Below are 26,049 nucleotides of genomic sequence, written 5' to 3'. Positions count from 1 at the left end.
GTACCTGTGGATGTATTTCAAGGCCTACCTTCAAACTCAGTGCCTCTTTGCTTGACATAATGGGAAAATCAAAAGAAATCAGCCAAGACCTCAGAAAAATAATTGTAGACCTTCACAAGTCTGGTTCATCCTTGGGAGCAATTTCCAAACGCCTGAAGGTACCACGTTCATCTGTACAAACAATAGTATGCAAGTATAAACACCATGGGACCACGCAGCCGTCATACTGCTCAGGAAGGAGACGCGTTCTGTCTCCGAGAGATGAACATACTTTGGTGCGAAAAATGCAAATAAATCCCAGAACAACAGCAAAGGACCTTGTGAAGATGTTGGAGGAAACAGGTACAAAAGTATCTATATCCACAGTAAAACAAGTCCTATATCGACATAACCTGAAAGGCCACTCAGCAAGGAAGTAGCCACTGCTCCAAAACCGGCATAAAAAAGCCAGACTACGGTTTGCAACTGCACATGGGGACAAAGATCGTACTTTTTGGAGAAATGTCCTCTGGTCTGATGAAACAAAAATAGAACTGGCCATAATGACCATTGTTATGATTGGAGGAAAAAGGGGGTGCTTGCAAGCTGAAGAACACCATCCCAACCGTGAAACACGGGGGTGGCAGCATCATGCTGTGGGGGTGCTTTGCTGCAGAAGGGACTGGTACACTTCGCAAAATAGATGGCTTCATGAGGAAGGAAAATTATGTGGATGTATTGAAGCAACATCTCAAGACATCAGTCAGGAAGTTAAAGCTTGGTCGCAAATGGGTCTTCCAAATGAACAATGACCCCAAGCATACTTCCAAAGTTGTGGCAAAATGGCTTAAGGACAACAAACTCAAGGTATTGGAGTGGCCATCACAAAGCCCTGACCTCAATCCTATAGAACATTTGTGGGCAGAACTGAAAAAGCGTGTGTGAGCAAAAAGGCCTACAAACCTGACTCAGTTACACCAGCTTTGTTAGGAGGAATGGGCCAAAATTCACCAAACTTATTGTAGGAAGCTTGTGGAAGGCTACCCGAAACGTTTGACCCAAGTTAAACAATTTAAAGGCAATGCTACCAAATACTAATTGAGTGTATGTAAACCTCTGACCCACTGGGAATGTGATAAAAGAAATAAAAGCTGAAATAAAAAATTCTCTCTACTATTATTCTGACATTTTACATTACTAAAATAAAGTGGTGATCCTAACTGACCTAAGACAGGGAATTTTTACTTGGATTAAATGTCAGGAATTGTGAAAAACAGAGTTTAAATGTATTTGGCTAAGGTGTATGTAAACTTCTGTAAGCAATTGTTGGAAAAATTACTTGTGTCATGCACAAAGTAGATGGCCTAAACGACTTGCCAAAACTATAGTTTGTTAACAAGAAATGTGTGGAGTGGTTGAAAAATGAGTCTTAATGACTCCAACCTAAGTGTATGTAAACTTCCGACTTCAACTGTATCAGTTAAATTGGTAGAGCATTCTCACTAACGGGTTCAACAAATATAGCCTCTTACAAGGCACGCGTCAAAATATGTCAATGAGCCAGAACCGTAAAAAGCATGCACCCACTAGTTGTCAAAATATTTCCATTCTTTAATACACGTTTGTAACATTTCGCAAAAAAATATCTGACTTGTGATACTGCATAGTTTCCTTCAACAAAGACTGATGACGATATTGATGTGATATTGATATGACACTGCAAGTCAACCCGCATTTGAGTGATAAGATACTGTAGGCATGCTGAAAGCACGATACAGAACTTAGTGTAGACCAACTTTTGAGAAGCAAATGTATTTGTACCAATGCTGGCCAGATGTTTAGAGGGGTTTCTTACATACCATACAAGTCATTTTAATGCCTTGCACACAGTTAATTAAGCATGTGCTCTGGTCACATGCAAAGCAGAATATTGTCTATCTACAGTATATCCACACAGTCACTATTCAAGCCAGCACCAGCACCATATTGTTGTTCAATGTATAGGTCTATTTTTCTAGCTGGTTTGAATTACATTTCTATCATTTTCAAATAATTAGAGAGAAAAAGTTATTTCAAACTGTACTTGCAGGCGCTATATGAAAAATATGTGCTCATATGCCACATGAAGGTAGATACTGCAGAAAGTCCTCCGGTCCTATGTAGTGCAGTTGGTAGCGCATGGCGCTTGCAACCCCAGGATAGTTGGTTTGATTTCCGGGACCACCCATACGTAAAATATTTATGCACTCATGACTAAGCTGCTTTGGATAAAGTGTTTGTTAAATGGCATATATTATTAAGTACCCCAACCCTGTACCGTACAGCTCCGGGTGAAAGTTTCACCAAGGATCAGCTTCCCTTCCCCCAATCATAATCTTAACCATTATTGGGCAAAATGCTAAGCTGACCCAATATCAGTATCTAGGGCCAACTTCACCATACACCCTACTGTCTTGCATGGCTGTATAGCGCTTCACAAGTATACAAATGAAACTGAGCCACCTAGTGGTTAATAACAATAAACTATTTTAATGGTTGAACATTTTACATTCACATGGCAAAACAGATAGAAAATGCAAACTCAAATGCTCAATATCATATAAAAATGTACAATATAAATGAATAAGACTTAAAATAACATACTCACACATTGACATACAATATAAACCTAACACATAAAAAGGTTAGAATTGACACTGAATGGCAACATAAATAAAGGAATTACAATATATTCCTCTTCACATTTCTGAGAACGTATGAGACTAATCTTTCAGGGGTCTGTCCATTCATTCTCAGTTAACACATGCAATATTATATTTTATACATAACAATCTGTCTTTTGATATGCATTTTTCTCCTAGTCTGTCAATTCTTTGTGCATGTCAAAAGTCTACTGTTTACTTTAGATCATGAAAAAGTTAACACTGTTGTGCCAATTTGTGCTTGAAATACTGTAAAGAACATAGTCACTTTTAAATGGCACATAGAACACACAACAATAAAACACAGATGTGGCCCATGGCATTAAAAGCCTGTAAGAAAGACTTGGGAACATTACAGATGCACAAGTAAGACAAATAAAAAAAAATCAATTTTCTGACAATAAAATAAACTCCTGTGACAATGGTGTATTATCATTTCAATCACGCTTAACAAAGACATTAATAAACAACCACGGTGTCGTGTATTGGGATTATGCCTTTGTTAAATGTTTTTCTTGAAGAAATTGAATGTTGTTTATGTTAGGTCAAATGTGGCGTTTGTGGGGTGACGCCCCAGGGGAGACTGGTGATTGGCCAGAAGAGGGAGCCACCCATCTTTTTGCATTGTTTATAAATAGGGGCTAGACAAAGAAAGGGCAGAACGGCCATTACAATCTGGGACGCCGTTCTCCGGATGTCATGACATCTGTCACTTATGCTGAAGCTTGTGATATGAATAAACCTTATGATCCAAGTTCAGTATGAGCGGACTCCTTTGTTTATCAGCAATAATTGCCACCATTCACCCGATACGACAAATGGCGCCCAACGTGGGGCTGGTCTGCATCTCCCCTTTGTTTCATTCAGCCGCCAGGCTAACTCGCTTTGAAGCCATGGCCAGACAAGGGTGAGTTTTTCTTACCGCTTTGGAGCTTGTTAGATTGGATACTGCTTGTGTACACTGGAGAAATGTACCATACGACCGTGCCTCGTGTGGCGTTATTGCTGATAACTGGGGGTCTGGCTAATCATTATCAATTGTTGCACTGGTAGACAGGGCAAAAGGGGGGAGAGTAGGCTTGGAATTTTAGAGCAATCGATGGTAGAGATTAAGGCAGATATTGGCAGAATAAAGTCAGGAATACGTATGCAATTTGAGCATTGTGAATCTGTTAAAGACCTCGAAACGAGGCGACTCTTTAGGAGTGGGCCATAAAATCCTTGCAACGCGCTAGTGTGGGGTCAGGTTGGTTCTGGGAACCATAAGGTGGACGATTATATGTATGTTATGCTCATCTTATAGTCGACGGAGTATTCGTTTGGGGTAACCGCTCATATGATTATCCAGAACTTACGGCAGCATAAAGTTAGCAGGGGATATATGGACAATGATTTAGGCACAATGCAGGTTACTTAGGGTGTGGTAGGCCACAGTTAGCTAAAGGCTAAGGCTAATGTTAATGCTAAATGGGAGTGTGGTTCATGCCACATTATACATAGCGGCTAATGCTAAATGCTAAGGCTAAATGCTAATTGTGTTGCGTGCTACATGCTAACGTGTCCTTAGAGGTCCTATTGCGATAGGATAAGCCTCTTAAAATATGTCTGTGTGTGTAATTGTGTGAGTATAAGGTATAAAATAGTGAAGCTGTAGCATAATGCTATCGTTCTATTGTCTGGGAATCGTATCATTGAATGCATTTGCGCATGCGTTTAATTTTATGACACTACACTACAAAACGTGGGAGTTGTAGTTTATGGCACGAGATTATGAGACGTTGGGTTCCGGTACTAAAAAACTACAAAACGTTGTTTACTAAAACTACAAAACGGGATTGTGGGTAACGTGTCATATTTCTGGGGGGCTGCGTGCTGCAGGAATAGACACAGACGAGGGAACAAAGAGGAGAGATTTTAACACGAATCTTATAGTTTAAAGCGGCTGGTGTTTGAACATGAAACTATTTGTTGAGATGTAGTGAATTTATACATTAAATATATGTTGACGGAGTATAATGAATTAAATTAAATGACGGATTTAAAAAAAATAAAAAATAATTTGAGCGATCTATTTAGTTCTGAGTTTAGTCTTAGAGTGAATAATGGGTGAACGAAGGAATGTTGAATATGGTTGAGATAACTCAGTGATTGCAGTAACTACTAAAATCTTTTTCTGTGTCTCTGTTTTTGTCATATGAGAGGCAATAGGACGAGACGACAGGAGAGAGAGAGAGAGAAGGAGAGGGGTGCTGACGTAGCGTCACGTGACGCGGCAGAGGATCAAGTCAAAAAGGGTTTGAGACTGGTCTGGTTACAAAATCTTCTTTGATGTTATGACAATTTCACATAGGCTTGGCAAACTGATTCATTAAAAATTGCATTTTGGAGGCTATGTGCATCGCGGGGGTTGATTGGAGTTGTGTTGGGAATCAAGGACTGACATTATTCTGTAAATTTAAGATAATTAGGTGCTTATAGAGCAAGGGGTTATAGAGCAAGGGGTTACAGGCTTTGTTTATGGGTATTGTAGTCTGAAGTTGACTACTTGCATTTGATGGGTTGTGGTAAGATAGCCACCACTAATTGATAAATTGGTGACATAGGATATAGGAATAAAAATTGGTTTTAATTATTCATGATTTTTAATTGATTTATAAAAAAAAAAAAAAAAAAAAATCTTTTTTTTGGGGGGTTGTTTAGGTTTATATTAATAATTAAAGGGGGGAAGCCATAGGCTATATAGTCTAATAATTCACGATAAAGGAATATAAAAGGGTTGTTACAATGGGGAGAAAGGACAGCAAGGCTATGAAAGTGATTACACTGGTTGATATGGGAAAAATAGTAATCCTTTAACTAAAGTATTGTTAGGTTATCCGGCAAATGAAACAAAAGTTGCCCTTCATTCTCAAACAAAAACTGATAAAAGATTCCAGCAATAAGATAAACAAAGGTATAGAGAAGGTGACAGGAGAACTAATGGCAGAAGTTAGTACACCTTTCTCACATACGGATTCAGCAAAAAAGACACCCACCTTATGAGAAGGAAGTAGAGCTTAGGGATGTTTATCCTCAGCTTCCGGTGATCATCCAGGAGGGTGATTGTTGCATCAGAGATGAAGATGAATAATAGATAGAGGACAAGCAGAAACGACAATGAAGATGAATCCAAAACTCCAGAAGGAAGAAAATGAGATGTCTGAAAGAGAAGAGTGAGGTTAAGGAAGAAGATGATGAAGATCAGAGTGATTGAGAAGAGATCATGGGTGGATATGACTCTGTGATCAGAAGGAAGTTGGCAAGAGAGGAAAGAAGGATACTAGAGATTTGATCTCTGATGGAAGTTGAAGGAAGAAGGATACAAGAGATTCGAGTTCAGATGAAGACAGCGAGAAAGAGGAGACTGAAGGTGCTGTGTATTCAAAAGGAGTTTATCCTACAAGGACTGGCACAGAAGAAATAGAAGGAGATATAGACCGATGCTTATCATGCCTGGATAAAGCGACTAGTTTAGAAGAAGTAACACAACTGGATGAACAACTCAAGAAGAGAAGATACAGAAGGAGAAAACCTGCTGAGAAAATTATCCCAAGAATTGGAGGAGAAGAATAATACATTGAGGTCAAGGAAAGGCCAATAGTAAGAAGATGATGGAAGATGATATTTCGAGGACCGAACTTAGAATATAAGCTTTTGAAGAATCCTGATATGTCAACAGCAAGAAAGAACAGGATCAAGAAACTCTCAGAAAACTCAATCATACAACTGGTGGAGAAGAGAAGCTTTGGTTATGAAGAATCAGAGTGAACCAAATCAACAATCACTGTTACAGCTTCAACTGAACAATATCAAATGCAATTGTACCAGCCAAGGGGGTACCAGGTGTTCCATATCCACAGCCAGTTTCTGGACAGACACAGAATTGGAGAGGAAGAGGACGAGAAGAAATAGAAGGAGGAGGAAGATTTCAGCTACACTTCCAGCAACTTTCAGAAGACTGTTATAATTGTGGACAGATTGGTTACTTTACCTGTGAGTGCAACAAGTCAGGAGGAAACAACAGAGAACATTTTTAAGGAAGATACAGGGGCCAGTCAAGATCACCTGTTCTCCAGGTGAACCCTAAAGATTCTAGAGTGCCTAGAAGATACGAAGGGGGGTGTCAGCTGGTAGCACCAATTAGGAAGAAAATATCTAACAATTGAAGTAAAAACCGAGGACTATGAGAAATAATGGTGAATAGGGGAGTAACTTATCTGTGTTGAGCCTAAAGAGGTTAAACATCTCACTATGTAAAATTAACTAATTAGGATAGGGATTTGAGGTAGTAAAACAGGTAATTACTCTTAGGGAACCAATTGAGCTATGCTATAAAAAATCAAGGAGAAATTAAAATAGACATACTAATATTATAACATATACCTATTGCAGTGTTGGGAAGAGATCCATTGTTTAAATTGAATTGTACAATAAGATGTACACTAAACGGCTGTCTGGTAGAAGATGTTAAAAAGTAGGGTTTTTGGGAATCATATTTGCTTAAAAAGATAATATCATAGGAAGGATGATAAGCTATTAGACTGCCTATTAGACAATCTGTCTGAAAAATAAAGTTAAAAGGGGTGACTGTTATTCTGGGTTACATTCTTACACTAAGAGATTTCAAACTAGGCTAAAAGGTGTTTAGTCGTTTGCCAAGTCTGTGTGTAAAGAAGTCAGAAGCAGGTGGGGACATTCCCAATCACATATTCTAAATTTGGTGGTAAAGGGATTTTGTGAATAAATCAGTGGAAAAGGTTTTTAAAGGTTAGGAGAAAAGATTAGATTAAAAAGTTAGGAGAACTAGGTTGAAGGAACTCTAAGACAGTAAGCTAAGTTTCAAAGTTAGTAGTAAGAGAGAGAGAACAGTGGTGAAGGACATTTTAGAGTTTAGTGGGAAGATATGGTAGGAGTTTAGATCTGTTAGGAGCAGATGCATTGAGAAAGTATGTGTTGCTGAATGATAAGAGAAGATTGAGGGTGATTGAGTATCTATATTTACAGTTCCAGCAGGGAGATCAAGGTAATTGTAGGGGTATTTTTATAATCAAAAGTTTGAAAGTCAGGGATTACAGGTAGGACTGAGAGTTGGGAAAAAGTGACACTAGTGGTGATAGATGGAAGTACAAGCAAAGAGTTCAAATCTTTGGGGAAAATGGATGAAGTAACTAAGGACATTAATACTTCAGTCTATTAAAACAACAGTGAGAAGCAATTTAACTCTTTCAACATTGATAGTTATTAAAGGCATAAATATATCGCATTTGATTATAAGGGAGCCAATGGCTCCAGCACCAATTTTAGAGGAAAAATACTTATTAGGGTTAGGATGGGGACGTTCCTCCCACATGGAGAGATAATTATGGAGAAGAAGTATTGTTATCAGGACCAGAAGTAGAAGCAAGCTGTTGCACCTAATCAAAGGAGATATAGTTTGTACAACGATATGAAGTGGAAGAGGGTTATGAGTGACTGTTCACTTATTTTGCGTAATGATAAGAGAAGATTAGGGAGAATATGTGTACTTATCTAGTGCAAGCATTAAAATTTGTTCCGGTTAAGAATTATTGGTTAAAGGGCTATGTAATTCGTAAAGTGACGCTTATAATGGAAGATTTGAAGTCTGTCGAAGCTTCCGCAGTCACCAAAGGAGGAGTAGATTACAGTAGTCACTCCAACAGTAGATAATACACAGAGGATATCGGGAACTTTCGCACTAGAAGTAGTTAAGAGTGTTAATACATCAACTAGATCAACTACTTTAATGGTAACTTTGGAAGGGATTAATGATACGATGGCAATAGCAAATGTAGGAAGTATGACACCGACAACAACTTTCCTGAAATTAAAGGGGGTAGCAAGAAGGACTCAGGGGTTTATGTTACGGATGGAGAGTGCTGTCAATGATAGTACGAATAGGGTTAAAATAGGAGAGCAGATAGTAGTAGAGTCAATATAGATTCATCTGAAATAGTGAAATCATGGAGGTACAGGATGAGGTCTTTGATTTTAATGACAGACAAGGAGAGGTATCTGCAGTACCGCTCGTTAGGGAAGAGAGAAACTAAATGGATGGGTTTGATTCTTCTGTTGTGAAAATTAGAGATAGATGGGCAGGTTCCAGCAGCTCATTCTGTAAGATCAGTGAGGAATCTTGAGGGTCCATGTCTGTTGAGAATTCCAGACAAACATGTTAGAGACGGTCGCTCGACCTCTATCAAGTGTGTGTCAGTATTATGCTTTGTCATAACTGTTGTATCAGCAACAACAATCAGTAACCGATAAAATAATGTCGTTGTCAAAACATTTGTTTAAGCCTAGGGTTAGGTGGTATTGGGTTAAGTGAATTAACTTGTGTGCATTTGTTAGATGGGAAGAAAAATCAGGTAACAGCAAACCCTGAAGCATTTGAGATGAAACCATTTGAGGGTTAAAAGTTGTTTTTGTTCTAATAAAACATATGATGTAAGGGGTATGTTTATGGGAATATCAGATTGTGATGATTATATGATAACTTTGGGTAGGCATGACCTTAAGGGTAGTAATGAGAAATAGGTTACTTTTTATGTACCAGTTAGTAAGAAGAGCAGGACTTTGATGGTTAAAAGATTAGCTTTTGCCTGACAATGTGACTATTGGGAATGTTAAAGATATTTAGAGGGTTTGTGGTGATAAAGCATATATATTCTTACATTATGGATGGACAGGATGTTGTTACATGTCAACGTTGAAGCTTCCATATGAGGTTTTACCATTAAAAGAGGGGTAGCACCGGACACAGAAATCTGAAGCTAGGTTTGAAATTGGATGAAAAGAGACATGGAGACATGTCATAGTCTTCAAGCCTATCATTGAAGGATGAGTCTAAGGGAGAAGGGGAGACTTTTTCCATGGTATGGTGTAACATTTGGGAAGATCATATTGATAATATTAGTTATACTTTGAGTCCAGATAGTTCAGATATTATCACTAGGGTTATATATGCATTGAAGAATATAAGGAATGCATTTGGTATATCTGAAGGAGCTGGAAGTCAGCGAAGACTTGGTTGCAAGATCAGGTAGGCCCAGTAGGGGCAGTGATGGTTCAGATTTTAGTTGCAGCTTTGATAACACTGTGTGTGATGTTTGTAATTTGTTACTGACCTTTGAGAAAGCTATGATATTGAGATAGGTTGGAGAGTGATGCCTGGAGACAACACTCAGATGCCGGTGTTGACTGTTCCTGATCTGGATGAAGATGGACAAGTAGAACTGGATGGATAAATATCCTTTTTGATTATTTGATCATTAAATTTTTTTTTTTTTTTTCAATATTAGTGTGATTTTAGTATGATTTTATGAATCAAAGGGGGGAAATGGTTAATGTGATTCATACATCATTTATATATCATTTCTATATTCTTAGTTGATATTGATGTTTAATTTGAAAGTGTTGTTTTGCAAAAGATACTGTTTGGTCTTTTCTTTTCTTTCAGAAGCATTTGGGGTAACATGTGGAGATTGAAATACTCAAACAAGGACAATATGAAGGGACAATATGACTGGAGGAGATGAAACAAGGAGGGTGTGGAAAGATTCCGATTCCATCATCAACAATCCATTGGAAGAGGAGACTACGGGGAGATGAAGTGTAGTGGACTACATTCCAGTGTCTGCAATGAAATATAGACATATTTGATGTGTAATACATAATTGTGTCATATTCTTAGGTATTAATTTTTGTAGAATGATGTTTGATGTTATTGAATACATGTGAGGATCTTAGATGTTTTTGTTTATTTCGTGAATGCTTAGGGACAGGGAGTTTAGGCAGGGAGAGGTCCACTGTAGGGTCCAATGGGTTGACCAGCCTTAGAGTGGATATTTTTTGGATAGAATTTTGTTTGCAGGGGCTTACATGTGTATTTAATTGCATCATAGTTTCAAATGCATTTACATTGTTTATGAGTTTATCTGGAGTACCGAGGTGGTTGCCTGGGGCAGAGGGACCGTGAGAGAATTTTACTGTCTTGATTGATGGATGGATTTGGAACGAAGGTTGCCGGACAGTTTTCGCTCTTACACTCCATAAAGATTTGTTCATATTTCATAGTAATGTATTCACACTTCATAAACAGTTATTCATATTTCATAGAAAGGTATATACACTCTAGAGAAGAATGTTTTTGGTTTAATGTTAAAGATACTCAATAAGATAAATTGTCACTTGTCATAATCCTATTCTGTTTGTTTTCGAGACTGTTTAGTCTCGAAGGGGGGAAATGTCGTGTATTGGGATTATGCCTTTGTTAAATGTTTTTCTTGAAGAAATGGAATGTTGTTTATGTTAGGTCAAATGTGGCGTTTGTGGGGTGACGCCCCAGGGGAGACTGGTGATTGGCCAGAAGAGGGAGCCACCCATCTTTTTGCATTGTTTATAAATAGGGGCTAGACAAAGAAAGGGCAGAACGGCCATTACAATCTGGGACGCCGTTCTCCGGATGTCATGACATCTGTCACTTATGCTGAAGCTTGTGATATGAATAAACCTTATGATCCAAGTTCAGTATGAGCGGACTCCTTTGTTTATCAGCAATAATTGCCACCATTCACCCGATACGACAACGGCAAAAGAAGATGCACCCTCATGGTGAGATAGCTATTCAGAACTCTAACTCTGTTTCTTGAACTGCATTGTTGGTTAAGGGCTTGTAAGTAAGCCTTTCACGGTAAGGTCTACACCTGTTGTATTCGGCGCATGTGACAAATAAAATTTGATTTTAATGTCAGTGTTGCCATCAGTTCATATGCTTTCAATAGGCTGATCATTTTACAAATACTTTAGCGATACTGCTCTTGGTCTCCATCTACTCTTTACTATAGCTGCATTATGCATGTACAGGATATAACCCTTGTTAACATAACATAATGTTAAACTTTCCACAGGTAACATTTACCATACATTCATAATATCTACATCTGCACTATGTATAGGGGGGGGGTTGAACCTCAAACGCAATGTCAAACACAGACGCATCACACAATCCACTCCCCGTCAGTGCTTCTTAAAGGGATGTTGCTGGTAGCCCTGTGAGGTTAATGTGAAGAGCAGAGCATCACCCAACAGAACTCATCTTCATGAAGAAGTTTATGATGAACATGATGGTGTACTGACCAAAATGTCTTCACTGACGTTCCATACGGGTTTTCTTGACAAGGAGAAGTCAAAATTAATGTAAAGAGTTGAGTAAAAGGAGTAACACAGACTAGGGCTGTGTCCCTTTATAGCGCAATTACCCTATGTGCCTTGGTCACAAGTAGTGCAGTATAGAGGGGATTAGGGAGCCATTTGGGACATCATAGGCCTGAGAACTGCCTGTTGCGTTGACATTCTGTTACGTTTGCAGCTCCAGGAGAAAGTTTCTATTCTTTGACCTCTCCTCCTCCTCCACTGCAGTGTGGGAGTTCTGCAGGTCCTGTAGGACACTGAACAACCTTGTGACCCCGTCCAGCTTCTTCTCACCTGGGACATGAGAGGTCAGATAACAGATTACAGACTGGGACCAACCAGCACAGAAATACACAGACACACATCTTTCAAACACACTTTAGACTCAGCGATATGATGTTGCACGAGAAGCACCGCAGATGTTGCAGATGAACACGATGCAAGACGCTGCACTCAGAGTATAGACAGAGTATTTGCACATGTGCACGGGTGTGCTTCAAAAGCTATTACGTGAAATCTGCAGGACTGGAAACAGTGGAGAAGTTTAGCCTCGCACTTCAATGCTCTTAGTTGTTGCGGAAATCGACCCGATATTGCTGTTTACTTTGTGGATTGCTGACTCTACCTTTAAACTATAGGGTGGTAGGTAGCTTAGCGGTTAGAGTGTTGAGTCAGTAACTGAAAGGTCGCTGATTCAAATACACGCACCGACAAGGTTATAAATCTGGCACTTATAACTTAGTAAGGAATATTAGGGTTAACAGTACAGTATATAAAACATTCTAGTTAACCATGACAATCGTGTGCCCTCTTCTAGGAAGTCATATAAAGGTATAGAAGGCCATATACAGTGGGGGGAAAAAGTATTTAGTCAGCCACCAATTGTGCAAGTTCTCCCACTTAAAAAGATGAGAGAGGCCTGTAATTTTCATCATAGGTACACGTCAACTATGACAGACAAAATGAGATTTTTTTTCTCCAGAAAATCACATTGTAGGATTTTTTATGAATTTATTTGCAAATTATGGTGGAAAATAAGTATTTGGTCAATAACAAAAGTTTCTCAATACTTTGTTATATACCCTTTGTTGGCAATGACACAGGTCAAACGTTTTCTGTAAGTCTTCACAAGGTTTTCACACACTGTTGCTGGTATTTTGGCCCATTCCTCCATGCAGATCTCCTCTAGAGCAGTGATGTTTTGGGGCTATCGCTGGGCAACACGGACTTTCAACTCCCTCCAAAGATTTTCTATGGGGTTGAGATCTGGAGACTGGCTAGGCCACTCCAGGACCTTGAAATGCTTCTTACGAAGCCACTCCTTTGTTGCCCGGGCGGTGTGTTTGGGATCATTGTCATGCTGAAAGACCCAGCCACGTTTCATCTTCAATGCCCTTGCTAATGGAAGGAGGTTTTCACTCAAAATCTCACGATACATGGCCCCATTCATTCTCTCCTTTACACGGATCAGTCGTCCTGGTCCCTTTGCAGAAAAACAGCCCCAAAGCATGATGTTTCCACCCACATGCTTCACAGTAGGTATGGTGTTCTTTGGATGCAACTCAGCATTCTTTGTCCTCCAAACACGACGTGTTGAGTTTTTACCAAAAAGTTCTATTTTGGTTTCATCTGACCATATGACATTCTCCCAATCCTCTTCTGGATCATCCAAATGCACTCTAGCAAACTTCAGACGGGCCTGGACATGTACTGGCTTAAGCAGGGGGACACGTCTGGCACTGCAGGATTTGAGTCCCTGGCGGCGTAGTGTGTTACTGATGGTAGGCTTTGTTACTTTGGTCCCAGCTCTCTGCAGGTCATTCACTAGGTCCCCCCGTGTGGTTCTGGGATTTTTGCTCACCGTTCTTGTGATCATTTTGACCCCACGGGGTGAGATCTTGCGTGGAGCCCCAGATCGAGGGAGATTATCAGTGGTCTTGTATGTCTTCCATTTCCTAATAATTGCTCCCACAGTTGATTTCTTCAAACCAAGCTGCTTACCTATTGCAGATTCAGTCTTCCCAGCCTGGTGCAGGTCTACAATTTTGTTTCTGGTGTCCTTTGACAGATCTTTGGTCTTGGCCATAGTGGAGTTTGGAGTGTGACTGTTTGAGGTTGTGGACAGGTGTCTTTTATACTGATGACAAGTTCAAACAGGTGCGATTAATACAGGTAACGAGTGGAAGACAGAGGAGCCTCTTAAAGAAGAAGTTACAGGTCTGTGAGAGCCAGAAATCTTGCTTGTTTGTAGGTGACCAAATACTTATTTTCCACCATAATTTGCAAATAAATTCATTAAAAATCCTAAAATGTGATTTTCTGGATTTTTTTTCCTCAATTTGTCTGTCATAGTTGACGTGTACGTATGATGAAAATTACAGGCCTCTCTCATCTTTTTAAGTGGGAGAACTTGCACAATTGGTGGCTGACTAAATACTTTTTTTCCCCACTGTATACCCTTCTATGGCTTGTTGTCTTTCTTTACAATATATATTTTTTTATGATATGCATTCAAAAGAATAATAACCATTATCTTGATCATATACTGTATATTGTTACAGTATCTTTATGAAAAGAAAAAAGCTTCAAGAACCCTACCTTCCAAAGTCTCTCTGTCATCCTCTTCTTCTGGCTTGATAATCTCTTGGTATTTTTTCCTGAAAGAAAACAGAAACAATCAAAAAGTCAAATGTGCATCAGCCTACAGTACCAAAACACAGGAACCTGCTTGACCTGTCAATGCATCTGTGAACAGACTTGGGTTCAAATAGTATTTGCTTTCTTTCAAATACTTTGAGCAATTGATTGAGCCCGAGGAGCGCCAGATGGGTGGGGTTTGCACTTTTGGGACTATTCAATTGGATCCATTGCGCCAGACAAGCTTGATCGAGCGCAGCTAAGTATTTGAAAGTAAACAAATACAATTTGAACCCAGGTCTGTCTGTGAGAACAAACAAGGGGGATATAGGTTTCTGCAATGAGTTTTGAACTGTACCTCATAGCCTGTCGGACTCCAATAAGGTGCCGATAGATGAGCTGGGATTCCAGATCCGGGTCGAGGGGATCGTACCACTCCTGTAATGTCACCCCGTGTTTGGTCTTGTCACATCCTGGGTCTGGACAGACAAGAGCAAATATTGACTCAACCCCAACTACCTTATTAACCACCTGTCCAGCATTTACCACATTGTATATCAGGGGGTGGCCAACCCTCCTCCTGGAGCGCTACTGGGTGTGCAGGACTTTGTTCCAGCCCTACTCCAACACACCAGATTTAACTGATCATCTGGAGTTTCATTTCCTGAATCAGGTGTGTTAGAGTAGGGCTGGAACAAAAACCTGCAACCAAGTAGCTGCCCAGTAAAGCGGTTGGTCCCTTGTTTTATTGTACTGTATACAGTTGAAGTCTGAAGTTTAAATACACTTAGGTTGGAGTTATTAAAACTAGTTTTTCAACCACTACACAAATGTATTTTTAACAAACAATTGTTTTGGCAAGTCGGTTAGGACATCTACTTTGTGCATGACACAAGTAATTTTTCCAACAATTGTTTACAGACAGATTATTTCACTTATAACTCACTGTATCACAATTCCAGTGGGTCAGAAGTTTACATACACTAAGTTTTTTTTTTTATATACTTTGTTTATTGAATTTTCAGTACCAGCATTTAGTAAATAATTGCACTTGAAAGTTATTTGGTATGAATATGGAACAACAATTTGAAGACAACGATACAGCAAAACATGGAGAGACAGACATGAAAGAAAAAATAGACATTAAGTACATAAATAAGATAAAACACAAAAAAAAAAAAAAAAATAAAATAAAAAAAATAAAAATAAAAAAGGAAGAATATCTGTTTTGATCCAGTTGTTATAGGTCAGCTAGCACAGTTATTACCGTCCTTAACATCCGAGATGTCGTATATGCACATACCAGGCTTCTTACATCACCAATATATAAATATACATCACTCTGGAACTGCAGGGAAATGTATTCTTTTGACATAAGAAAAGAAGGGGAGCCCACTTTGCATAAAATTTGTCTACAGACCCATTGAGTGTCTGTTTTATTTTCTCCAACTTTATGCAATTCAAAATAGATTTAATCCAAAGAGCATGAGAAGGGGCTGCAGAGGATTTCCATCTAAGTAAAATTAATCGTCTCGCTAACAACGTGACAAAGGCAATTACATCCTTATTCATTTTGGTCAATTGTATTGTGGGTAAGGAAACTCCAAATAATGCAATGAGAGGGTCTGGCTCGATCTGTGTGCCGCTTAATTCTGAGAGTGTGTTAAAGATGTCTTTCCAGAAACCAACCAGAGATGGGCAGCACCAAAACATGTGCACATGATTAGCAGGGGACTGGTTACATCGAACACAATTAGGGTTCACATCCTTGTAAATTTTTGATAGTCTTGCTTTGGTCCAGTGGGCCCTATGAATGAGTTTGCATTGGATGAGGCCGTGTCGAGCGCAAATAGAAGAGCTATGTACCCTTTTGAGTGCCTCTTCCCATAGTTCATCAGATATTTCCTCACCCAGTTCCTCCTCCCAAGAGGATTTGATATTGTTTAATGAGATGGCTTGTAGTGAGCAAATTTGACTATAGATTATTGACATTGTGCCTTTCTGATTAGGAAGAGGGGTGAGAAATGTGTCGAACTGTGTTCCACTAGAAAGGTTGGGGAATCCTGGATCTATGCTGCGGATGTAACTCCGGACTTGTAAGAATCTAAAAAAATGATGTCTGGGGAGACCAAATTTAGCTGATAGTTGTTGAAACGTACTAAATGTATTGTTAGTATACAGATCTCTGAATCTTTTAATACCGAGATTAGACCATGTTGAGAAAGCACCATCGATCATAGATGGGGGAAAAGCTGGGTTTGAGGCTACCGGAGCCAAGGAAGAGGTTGTTTGAAACCCAAAGTGGCGCCTAAATTGATTCCAGATCTTCAATGTTGTTTTGACACATGTATTGTTGGTGAAGGAGGAGTAAGGGCCTGTAATAGAGGAGTGAGCGAGGGAAGACAGTGATGCCGGTGTAGACGAGGCAGCCTCCATCTCCAGCCAAGTTGGGGGTGGAATATTACTCTGCTCTGCAACCAGTACTGAATGATCCTAAGGTTAGCGGCCCAATAATAGAATCTGAAATCTGGTAGAGCTAGACCGCCGTCTGGTTTGGGCCTCTGCAAGAGCTGTTTTCGCATCCTAGGAGGCTTTTGTCCCATATAAAGGGTAGAATTAGGCCGTCGATCTTTTTGAAAAATGTATTGGGTAGAAATATTGGAAGGCACTGATAGAGGTATAAGAATTTAGGGAGAGTATTCATTTTAATAGAGTTAATTCTAGCAACTAAGGAGAGGTGTAGCAAAGACCACCGTTCCAAATCGTCCTTAGTACGGGTTAAGAGAGGAGCAAAGTTGGCTTGAAAAAAGGTTTTCAAACCTAATTGTGACATGTACCCCGAGATAAATAAAACTGCTGTGTGCTATTTTAAATGGCAAGTTATGTAAAGGGGATTTTTTTGCAGCCATGTTAAGTGGCATCAATTCACTTTTACTGAGATTTAGTTTATACCCTGATATGTGACCGAAGGATGCGAAAGTGGCAAGGGCAGCAGGGACAGAGACAGAAAGATTGGATGTGTATATTAATAAATCATCTGCATATAAAGACAGTTTGTGTTCGTGCCCGTATCTGACTATGCCTTTGATGAGGGGGGTTGGAGCGAAGTGCTATTGCAAGTGGCTCTATGGCGAGGGCAAACAGTAAGGGACTTAAAGGGCAACCCTGACGTGTCGATCTTTGCAGAGGGAAGCGATCTGATTGAGTGTTATTAGTCCTGACAGAGGCTTGGGGGGATGAGTACAGAAGTTTTATCCAGGTCATGAATTTGGAGCCAAAGCCAAATTTATTTAGAGTGTAAAAAGGTATTTCCATTCCACCCGATCAAACGCTTTCTCCGCGTCCAGGGATATAATGGCTTCAGAGGTATTGTTGACAGAAGGATTGTATATAATATTAAATAATCTTCGGAGATTGAAGAATGAGTGTCTATTTTTTATAAATCCTGTTTGATCCGGAGAGATAATTGATGGGAGGACTGTTTCTAGCCGCGTTGCCAGAATTTTGGCTAGAATTTTATAGTCCACATTTAGCAGGCTAATTGGACGGTATGATGCACAGTCAAGAGGGTCTTTGTTTTTTTTAAGAATAACACAAATGGTTGCTTGAGTGAGAGTATGTGGGAGAGCACCATTTACAAATGCATCATTGTACATTTCAATTAGAATAGGGGCTATTTTGGTGATAAACTTTTTATAAAACTCTGTCGGGTAGCCATCAGGCCCTGGGCTTCTCCCAGATTGAAGGGATTTGACAGCGTTAGACAGTTCTTCAACAGTGATCGGCTGCTCTAATTTTTTTACCAAATCCCGGCCGACCGAAGGCACAGATAGTGAGTGGAAGAAATTATCCAATTCCAGTGTATCCGCTTTACTTTCAGAGGTATATAGAGACTGGTAAAATCTCTTGAACTCCTCATTGATCCCCCCAGGATCTAATGATATCCCAGATGATGTACGAATTTTTGTAATCTGAGATGATGATGATTGTTGACGTAACTTGTGAGCTAATAATTTACTGGCTTTCTCTCCTTGTTCATAGTAAGTGCTCCTAGACTTGACAAGCATTTCAGTAACCTGGTCTGTTAATAGTGTGTCAAATTCTGCTTGCAGAGTTAAACGTTCCTTATAAATATCTGGGGATGGTGAAACGGCATAAATGTCATCTAATTGGGCAATACAGCGTGTTAGCATAGATAACCTATTCCTTTTCAATTTGTTCTCATGTGCGGTGTAGGAGATAATTTCACCTCTGATATAAGCTTTCAAAGTTTCCCAGAGAGTAGACGCAGAGATGTTTGGGGTTCTATTTGTAATCATGAAAAAGTCGATTTGACTCAAAACAAAGTTGACAAAGTGTTCATTACTGAGCAGTTGGGTTTTTAGTCGCCAAGGCGGTCGCTGATTGTCAACATTTTGAAAAGCTACTTCCATAGTAACAGGGGCGTGGTCAGATACAACAATTGGGTTATATGAACATGAAGTTATGGAGTGGAGGAGCCGGTCATCAACAAGGAAGTAGTCTATGCGCGTAAAAGTGTGGTGGACCGATGAGAAAAAAGAGTATGCTTTCCCAGTTGGATTAACCATTCTCCAAGGATCTGAGACTGCGAATTCAGACATAAAGGTTCGAACAACTCTAGCTGAGGTTGATAGGGTGGTAGGTTTAGTGGAGGATCGATCCAATTGTGGGTCTAACCAACAGTTAAAGTCACCTCCTAAAATCAACATATGGGTGGACATATCTGGGAGTGTAGAGAAAACCGATTTGAAAAAATCACCGTTGTCCCAATTAGGAGCATAGATATTAACAAGAAGAACCTTTGTATTGAGCAGCCTACCACTGACAATTATATATCTACCATGGGGATCTGCGATCACCTTAGAACATGTAAAAGGTACCGATCTGTGAAGTAAAATAGCCACCCCTCTCGCCTTACTCTGAAATGAGGAATGGAACACCTGACCCACCCATCTGCACCTAAGATTTGAGTGTTGTGATACCTTCAGATGAGTTTCTTGGAGAAAGATGATGTGAGCTTTCAAATGATGAAGGTGGTGTAGTACCTTACTACGTTTAACTGGGTTATTTATGCCCCTGCAGTTCCAAGTAAGAAAATTAAAGCCATTCCCTCCAGCAGTATGGGCTACACTAGGCTGAGTCATATCTTAAGAGAGAGAGAGGATGTGTAAAGGACAAGGTACAATGTAAACTGAAGATCTTAGTTGAACCTAAAAGCGCAAATGTAAAAAACAAAGACAAACGAAGAGGCACAAAAACATATACAAACTATATACATGAACAAACCCTTCCCTCACACCCGCCCTTGCCGAAGCATCTCCCCAAATGAGATGCAAGCAAAACCCTAAATACGAAGAAAGTTTAGAGCTAAGCATGATAACTCTTACTCTGTGCTACCTAAGATTAGTGACCATTTAACTAGAGTAAGCCAAACATGAATAGAATGGTCCCCAATAGAGTCTAAGGAAAACTATCCTCGATTAAGAGAGGTTTAACCTCGACGCAGATGGTAAATAATCAGACTGAAACAGCCATGCAGACCCCCAGATATTGGCATTAGAGGCGGCAAACCTGGGCTGGAAATAAAAAGATAAAGAAGAGAATGACATTCATATGTCGATGAACCCAGCAGAGATGGCTTCGTTAGTCACCCATTCGGCCTGCTAACTAGCCTGCTAGGAAGACCAGCTAGCCAACCATTTGTTACAAACCATGCGGTACAACAGCCGCTTTCACGTTCTTGTTGATGAAATCTGCCGCTATAGCCGGGTCCTCGAATCTGTGCATGGAACCGTCCGGTAAAGTCAGTCTCAAAACCGCAGGGTAGATGAGGCCGAACTTCACGCCCGGGCAGGTGTGTAGTTGGCGTTCACAGCTCCAAAGCTAGCCCGCCTCTTAGCCACAGCTGTTGTGTAGTCCGCAAATATCGAGACTCTTTTACCCTTATGTAGAAGAGGGGATGCTTCTCCCGATCTTCTCAGTATGTCGTTGCGGACGTGAAAGAAATGCACCCTGATGACAAATGGTCGTGGGGGTTCTCCATCCCTGGGTCGGCTACGCAGAGTGCGGTGAGCCCGGTCTAGCAATGGCTTCTCCTCTAGCCCGAGCAGCTCCTGAAGTAGCTGGGCCATGTACTCCGTGGGTCTTGGGCCCTCCACTCCCTCCGGTATTCCCAGTAGACGAATGTTGTTCCTCCGCATTCTACTTTCCATATCTTCGCATCTATTATCGAGGAATGCCACCCTAGTTGTCAATGAGCCGACGCTAGCCTCTAGCTCGCTAATGCGAGTGCCGTGGTCTGTAGCCCCTCGCTCCAAATCCGATAAAGTCACCCCATGTGCGTCGAGCTTATTCTGTATACTCTCGACAGATTTTTTAAGCTCGTCTTTGATCGTTGATATCTCTGACCTGAGGTTGGTAGAGAGACAGTCAATTTTTCCGAAAATGTCGGCTTTGAGGGTGCCTATCACGGATTGTAGCATCTCCACAGTCAGTGTTTCCGTGGGGCCGGCATTGGTAGCGTTCGGTGGCGGGGGTGAGTCGGGAGAAGTTGCAGGCTTGTTGCGGCCTGCTCTTGCAGACTCTGTTTTTGGTCGGGTTGATGTCATTACGAATTTAAATTTATTAAACTTGAACTGAGTTGTTTATGGGTCTCTTCAGACGCCTGGGCAAACAGAAATGTATGCAGTTTTGCAAAGTTAAATATATAAATTTGGTCACTAACTCAGGAGCGATAGGGAGACGCGTGCTACATCCTTGGCTTCCAACAGCGCCCCCCTACATACACTAAGTTGACTGTGCCTTTAAACAGCTTGGACAATTCCAGAAAATGATGTCATGGCTTTAGAGGCTTCTGATAGGCTAATTGACATCATTTGAGTCAATTGGAGGTGTACCTGTGGATGTATTTCAAGGCCTACCTTCAAACTCAGTGCCTCATTGTTTGACATCATGGGAAAATCAAAAGAAATCAGCCAAGACCTCAGAAAAAAAATTGTAGACCTCCACAAGTCTGGTTCATCCTTGGGAGCAATTTCCAAACGCCTGAAGGTACCACATTCATCTGTACAAACAATAGTATGCAAGTATAAACACCATGGGACCACGCAGCCGTCATACCGCTCAGGAAGGAGACGCGTTCTGTCTCCTAGAGATGAACGTACCTTGGTGCGAAAAGTGCAAATCAATCCCAGAACAACAGCAAATGACCTTGTGAAGATGCTAGAGGAAACAGGTACAAAAGTATCTACAGTGGGGAGAACAAGTATTTGATACACTGCCGATTTTGCAGGTTTTCCTACTTACAAAGCATATAGAGGTCTGTAATTTTTATCATAGGGACACTTCAACTGTGAGAGACAGAATCTAAAACAAAAATCCAGAAAATCACATTGTATGATTTTTAAGTAATTAATTAGCATTTTATTGCATGACATAAGTATTTGATACATCAGAAAAGCAGAACTTAATATTTGGTACACTCCTCCATACAGACCTTCTCCAGATCCTTCAGGTGTCGGGGCTGTCGCTGGGCAATACGGACTTTCAGCTCCCTCCAAAGATTTTCTATTGGGTTCAGGTCTGGAGACTGGCTAGGCCACTCCAGGACCTTGAGATGCTTCTTACGGAGCCACTCCTTAGTTGCCCTGGCTGTGTGTTTCGGGTCGTTGTCATGCTGGAAGACCCAGCCACGACCCATCTTCAATGCTCTTACTGAGGGAAGGAGGTTGTTGGCCAAGATCTCGCGATACATGGCCCCATCCATCCTCCCCTCAATACGGTGCAGTCGTCCTGTCCCCTTTGCAGAAAAGCATCCCCAAAGAATGATGTTTCCACCTCCATGCTTCACGGTTGGGATGGTGTTCTTGGGGTTGTACTCATCCTTCTTCTTCCTCCAAACACGGCGAGTGGAGTTTAGACCAAAAGCTCTATTTTTGTCTCATCAGACCACATGACCTTCTCCCATTCCTCCTCTGGATCATCCAGATGGTCATTGGCAAACTTCAGACGGGCCTGGACATGCGCTGGCTTGAGCAGGGGGACCTTGCGTGCGCTGCAGGATTTTAATCCATGACGGCGTAGTGTGTTACTAATGGTTTTCTTTGAGACTGTGGTCCCAGCTCTCTTCAGGTCATTGACCAGGTCCTGCCGTGTAGTTCTGGGCTGATCCCTCACCTTCCTCATGATCATTGATGCCCCACGAGGTGAGATCTTGCATGGAGCCCCAGACCGAGGGTGATTGACCGTCATCTTGAACTTCTTCCATTTTCTAATAATTGCGCCAACAGTTGTTGCCTTCTCACCAAGCTGCTTGACTATTGTCCTGTAGCCCATCCCAGCCTTGTGCAGGTCTACAATTTTATCCCTGATGTCCTTACACAGCTCTCTGGTCTTGGCCATTGTGGAGAGGTTGGAGTCTGTTTGATTGAGTGTGTGGACAGGTGTCTTTTATACAGGTAACGAGTTCAAACAGGTGCAGTTAATACAGGTAATGAGTGGAGAACAGGAGGGCTTCTTAAAGAAAAACTAACAGGTCTGTGAGAGCCGGAATTCTTACTGGTTGGTAGGTGATCAAATACTTATGTCATTCAATAAAATGCAAATTAATTACTTAAAAATCATACAATGTGATTTTCTGGATTTTTGTTTTAGATTCCTTCTCTCACAGTTGAAGTGTCCCTATGATAAAAATGACAGACCTCTACATGCTTTGTAAGTAGGAAAACCTGCAAAATAGGCAGTGTATCAAATACTTGTTCTCCCCACTGTATATCCACAGTAAAAAAAGTCCTATATCGACATAACCTGAAAGGCCGCTCAACAAGGAAGAAGCCACTGCTCCAAAACCAGCATAAAAAAGCCAGACTACGGTTTGCAACTGCACATGGGGACAAAGACCGTACTATTTAGAGAAATGTCCTCTGGTCTGATGAAACAAAAATAGAACTGTTTGGCCATAATGACCATCGTTATGTTTGGAGGAAAAAGGGGGCAGCTTGCAAGCCGAAGAACACCATCCCAACCGTGAAGCACGGGGGTGGCAGCATCATGCTGTGGGGGTGCTTTGCTGCAGGAGGGACTGGTGCACTTCACAAAATAGATGGCATCATCAGGAAGGGAAATTATGTGGATATATTGAAGCAACATCTCAAGACATCAGTCAGGAAGTTAAAGCTTGGTCGCAAATGGGTCTTCCAAATGGACAATGACCCCAAGCATACTTCCAAAGTTGTGGCAAAATGGCTTAAGGACAACAAAGTCAAGGTATTGGAGTGGCCATCACAAAGCCCCGACATCAATCCTATAGAAAACCTGTGGGAAGAACTGAAAAAGCGTGTGCGAGCAAGAAGGCCTACAAACCTGACTCAGTTACACCAGCTCTGCCAGGAGGAATGGGCCAAAATTCACCGAACTTATTGTGGGAAGCTTGTGGAAGTATAGCCGAATCGTTTGACCGAAGTTAAACATTTTAAAGGCAATGTTACCAAATACTACTTGAGTGTATGTAAACTTCTGACACACTGGGAATGTGATGAAAAAAATAAAAGCTGAAATAAATAATTCTCTCTACTATTATTCTGACATTTCACATTCTTAAAATAAAGTGGTGATCCTAACTGACCTAAAACAGGGAATTTTTACTAGGATTAAATGTCAGGAATTGTGAAAAACTGAGTTTAAATATATTTGGCTAAGGTGTATGTAAACTTCCGACTTCAACTGTGCATACGGTAAGAGATCAATGGAACGCAGACCGTGGGTGATAGCACCGTGGGTGGTGCAGGCGGCAGCCTAGCGGTTAAGAGTGTTGGGCCAGTAACCGAAAGGTTGCTGGTTTGAATCCCTGAGCCAACTAGGTGAAAAATTTGTCGATGTGCCCTTTACCAAAGCACTTAACACCAATTGCTCCTGTAAGTCACTCTGGATAAGAGCATCTGCTAAATGACTAAAATGTCAAATGCAAATGTGACTATGACATGAACATGTATTGGGGTTGACATCCATACAAGCATTAAACTCCTGATTTTTTCCCCAAACAGAGTGAAAGACACATATAAATCGTAGCCTATATTTAGGCTTATTTTGATGGGCGGCAAATGAGGAGATTCTGGATCTATACCCCACTCTTACCTGATCTATTGTAGCATTGTATTGCATTGCATTGCGGGCACGTAAACAACTGCAGTACCTGCTTTGTCCTTCTGGTGGCAGCAGCTCCATCGATCTCCTTTATAAATCCCTGGGTGGTAGGAGCTCATGGTGTCTGTGTTGTGGCTGCAGGCTTTCCTCAGGGCCGAGAGCCACTGATTCAGCTCATTCACACTCTACGGGGGAAGAGAGAGGGGGTAGAGACCCAAGTTCAAATGGCCTAATCACCCAAGTGGGTGCTACACATTGGTGATGGTGGTGGATGAGGTGAGCTTCCCGCTAACTATGTAAAGTGCTTTGGGTATCTAGAAAAAGCGCCAAATCCAAAAAATTATTATACCAATTAATTATTATTAATCCCACAATTGAAATCTGGGCCCGTATTCATAGGATCATTTCTGCCTTTTAGATCATAATGAATAAGACTACATGGACAAGTCGGACCTGATCCTCAAAACTTTATGAATACAGGCACTGTACTACCACTGACCTGCAGCAGTGCTGTATGTGGTATGTGTTGTGTATTGTGTGAAAGTCACGTGTTCATCTTGCGAGTGTTACGTTATGTATTCTGTATTTTTTTATTTCACCTTTATTTAACCAGGTAAGCCAGTTGAGAACAAGTTCTCATTTACAACTGCGACCTGGCCAAGATAAAGCAAAGCAGTGCGATAAAAACAACACCACACACAGAGTTACATATGGGGTAAACAAAACATAGTCAAAAATACAACAGAAAATATATATACAGTGTGTGCGAATGTAGTAAATTATGAAGGTAAGGCAATAAATAGGCCATAGTGCAAAATAGTTACAATTCCGTATTAACACTGGAATGCTAGATGTGCAAAAGATGATGTGCAAATAGTGATACTGTGGTGCAAATTAGCAAAATAAATAACAATATGGGGATGAGGTAGTTGGGTGGGCTAATTTCAGAATGGCTGTGTACAGGTGCAGTGATCGGTAAGCTGCTCTGACAACTGATGCTTAAAGTGAGTGAGGGAGATAAGAGTCTCCAGCTTCAGAGATTTTTGCAGTTCGTTCCAGTCATTGGCAGCAGAGAACTGGAAGGAATGGCGACCAAAGGAGGTGTTGGCTTTGGGGATGACCAGTGAGATATACCTGCTGGAGCGCAGACTACGGGTGGGTGTTGCTATGGTGACCAGTGAGCTAAGATAAGGCGGGGATTTGCCTAGCAGTGATTTATAAATGACCTGGAGCCAGTGGGTTTGGCGACGAATATGTAGTGAGGGCCAGCCAACAAGAGCGTACAGGTCACAATGGTGGGTAGTATATGGGGCTTTGGTGA

At 40.8% G+C, this 26,049-nt stretch overlaps 1 protein-coding gene across 1 annotated transcript in view; it reads right to left on the bottom strand.

Annotated features, from left to right (window-relative positions):
* Positions 1-11,250: 11,250 nt before the first annotated feature.
* rasa4 (RAS p21 protein activator 4) overlaps positions 11,251-26,049 on the bottom strand; it is a 103,829-nt gene continuing 89,030 nt past the window's right edge. The window contains exons 18-21 of the mRNA XM_041893711.2: positions 24,778-24,913; positions 14,926-15,046; positions 14,529-14,587; positions 11,251-12,224 (exon numbers count right to left, since the gene is read on the bottom strand). Coding sequence (XP_041749645.2) covers positions 12,097-12,224; positions 14,529-14,587; positions 14,926-15,046; positions 24,778-24,913 — 444 coding nt within the window. The 3' untranslated portion in view covers positions 11,251-12,096. The remainder of the gene's footprint in view (positions 12,225-14,528; positions 14,588-14,925; positions 15,047-24,777; positions 24,914-26,049) is intronic.

The sequence above is a fragment of the Coregonus clupeaformis genome, chromosome 13 (assembly GCF_020615455.1).
Source record: "Coregonus clupeaformis isolate EN_2021a chromosome 13, ASM2061545v1, whole genome shotgun sequence".
In the NCBI taxonomy this organism is placed as follows: Eukaryota; Metazoa; Chordata; class Actinopteri; order Salmoniformes; family Salmonidae; genus Coregonus; species Coregonus clupeaformis.
Note: the sequence above shows the minus strand (reverse complement) of the source record. Positions and strands in the feature narration are given on the sequence as shown.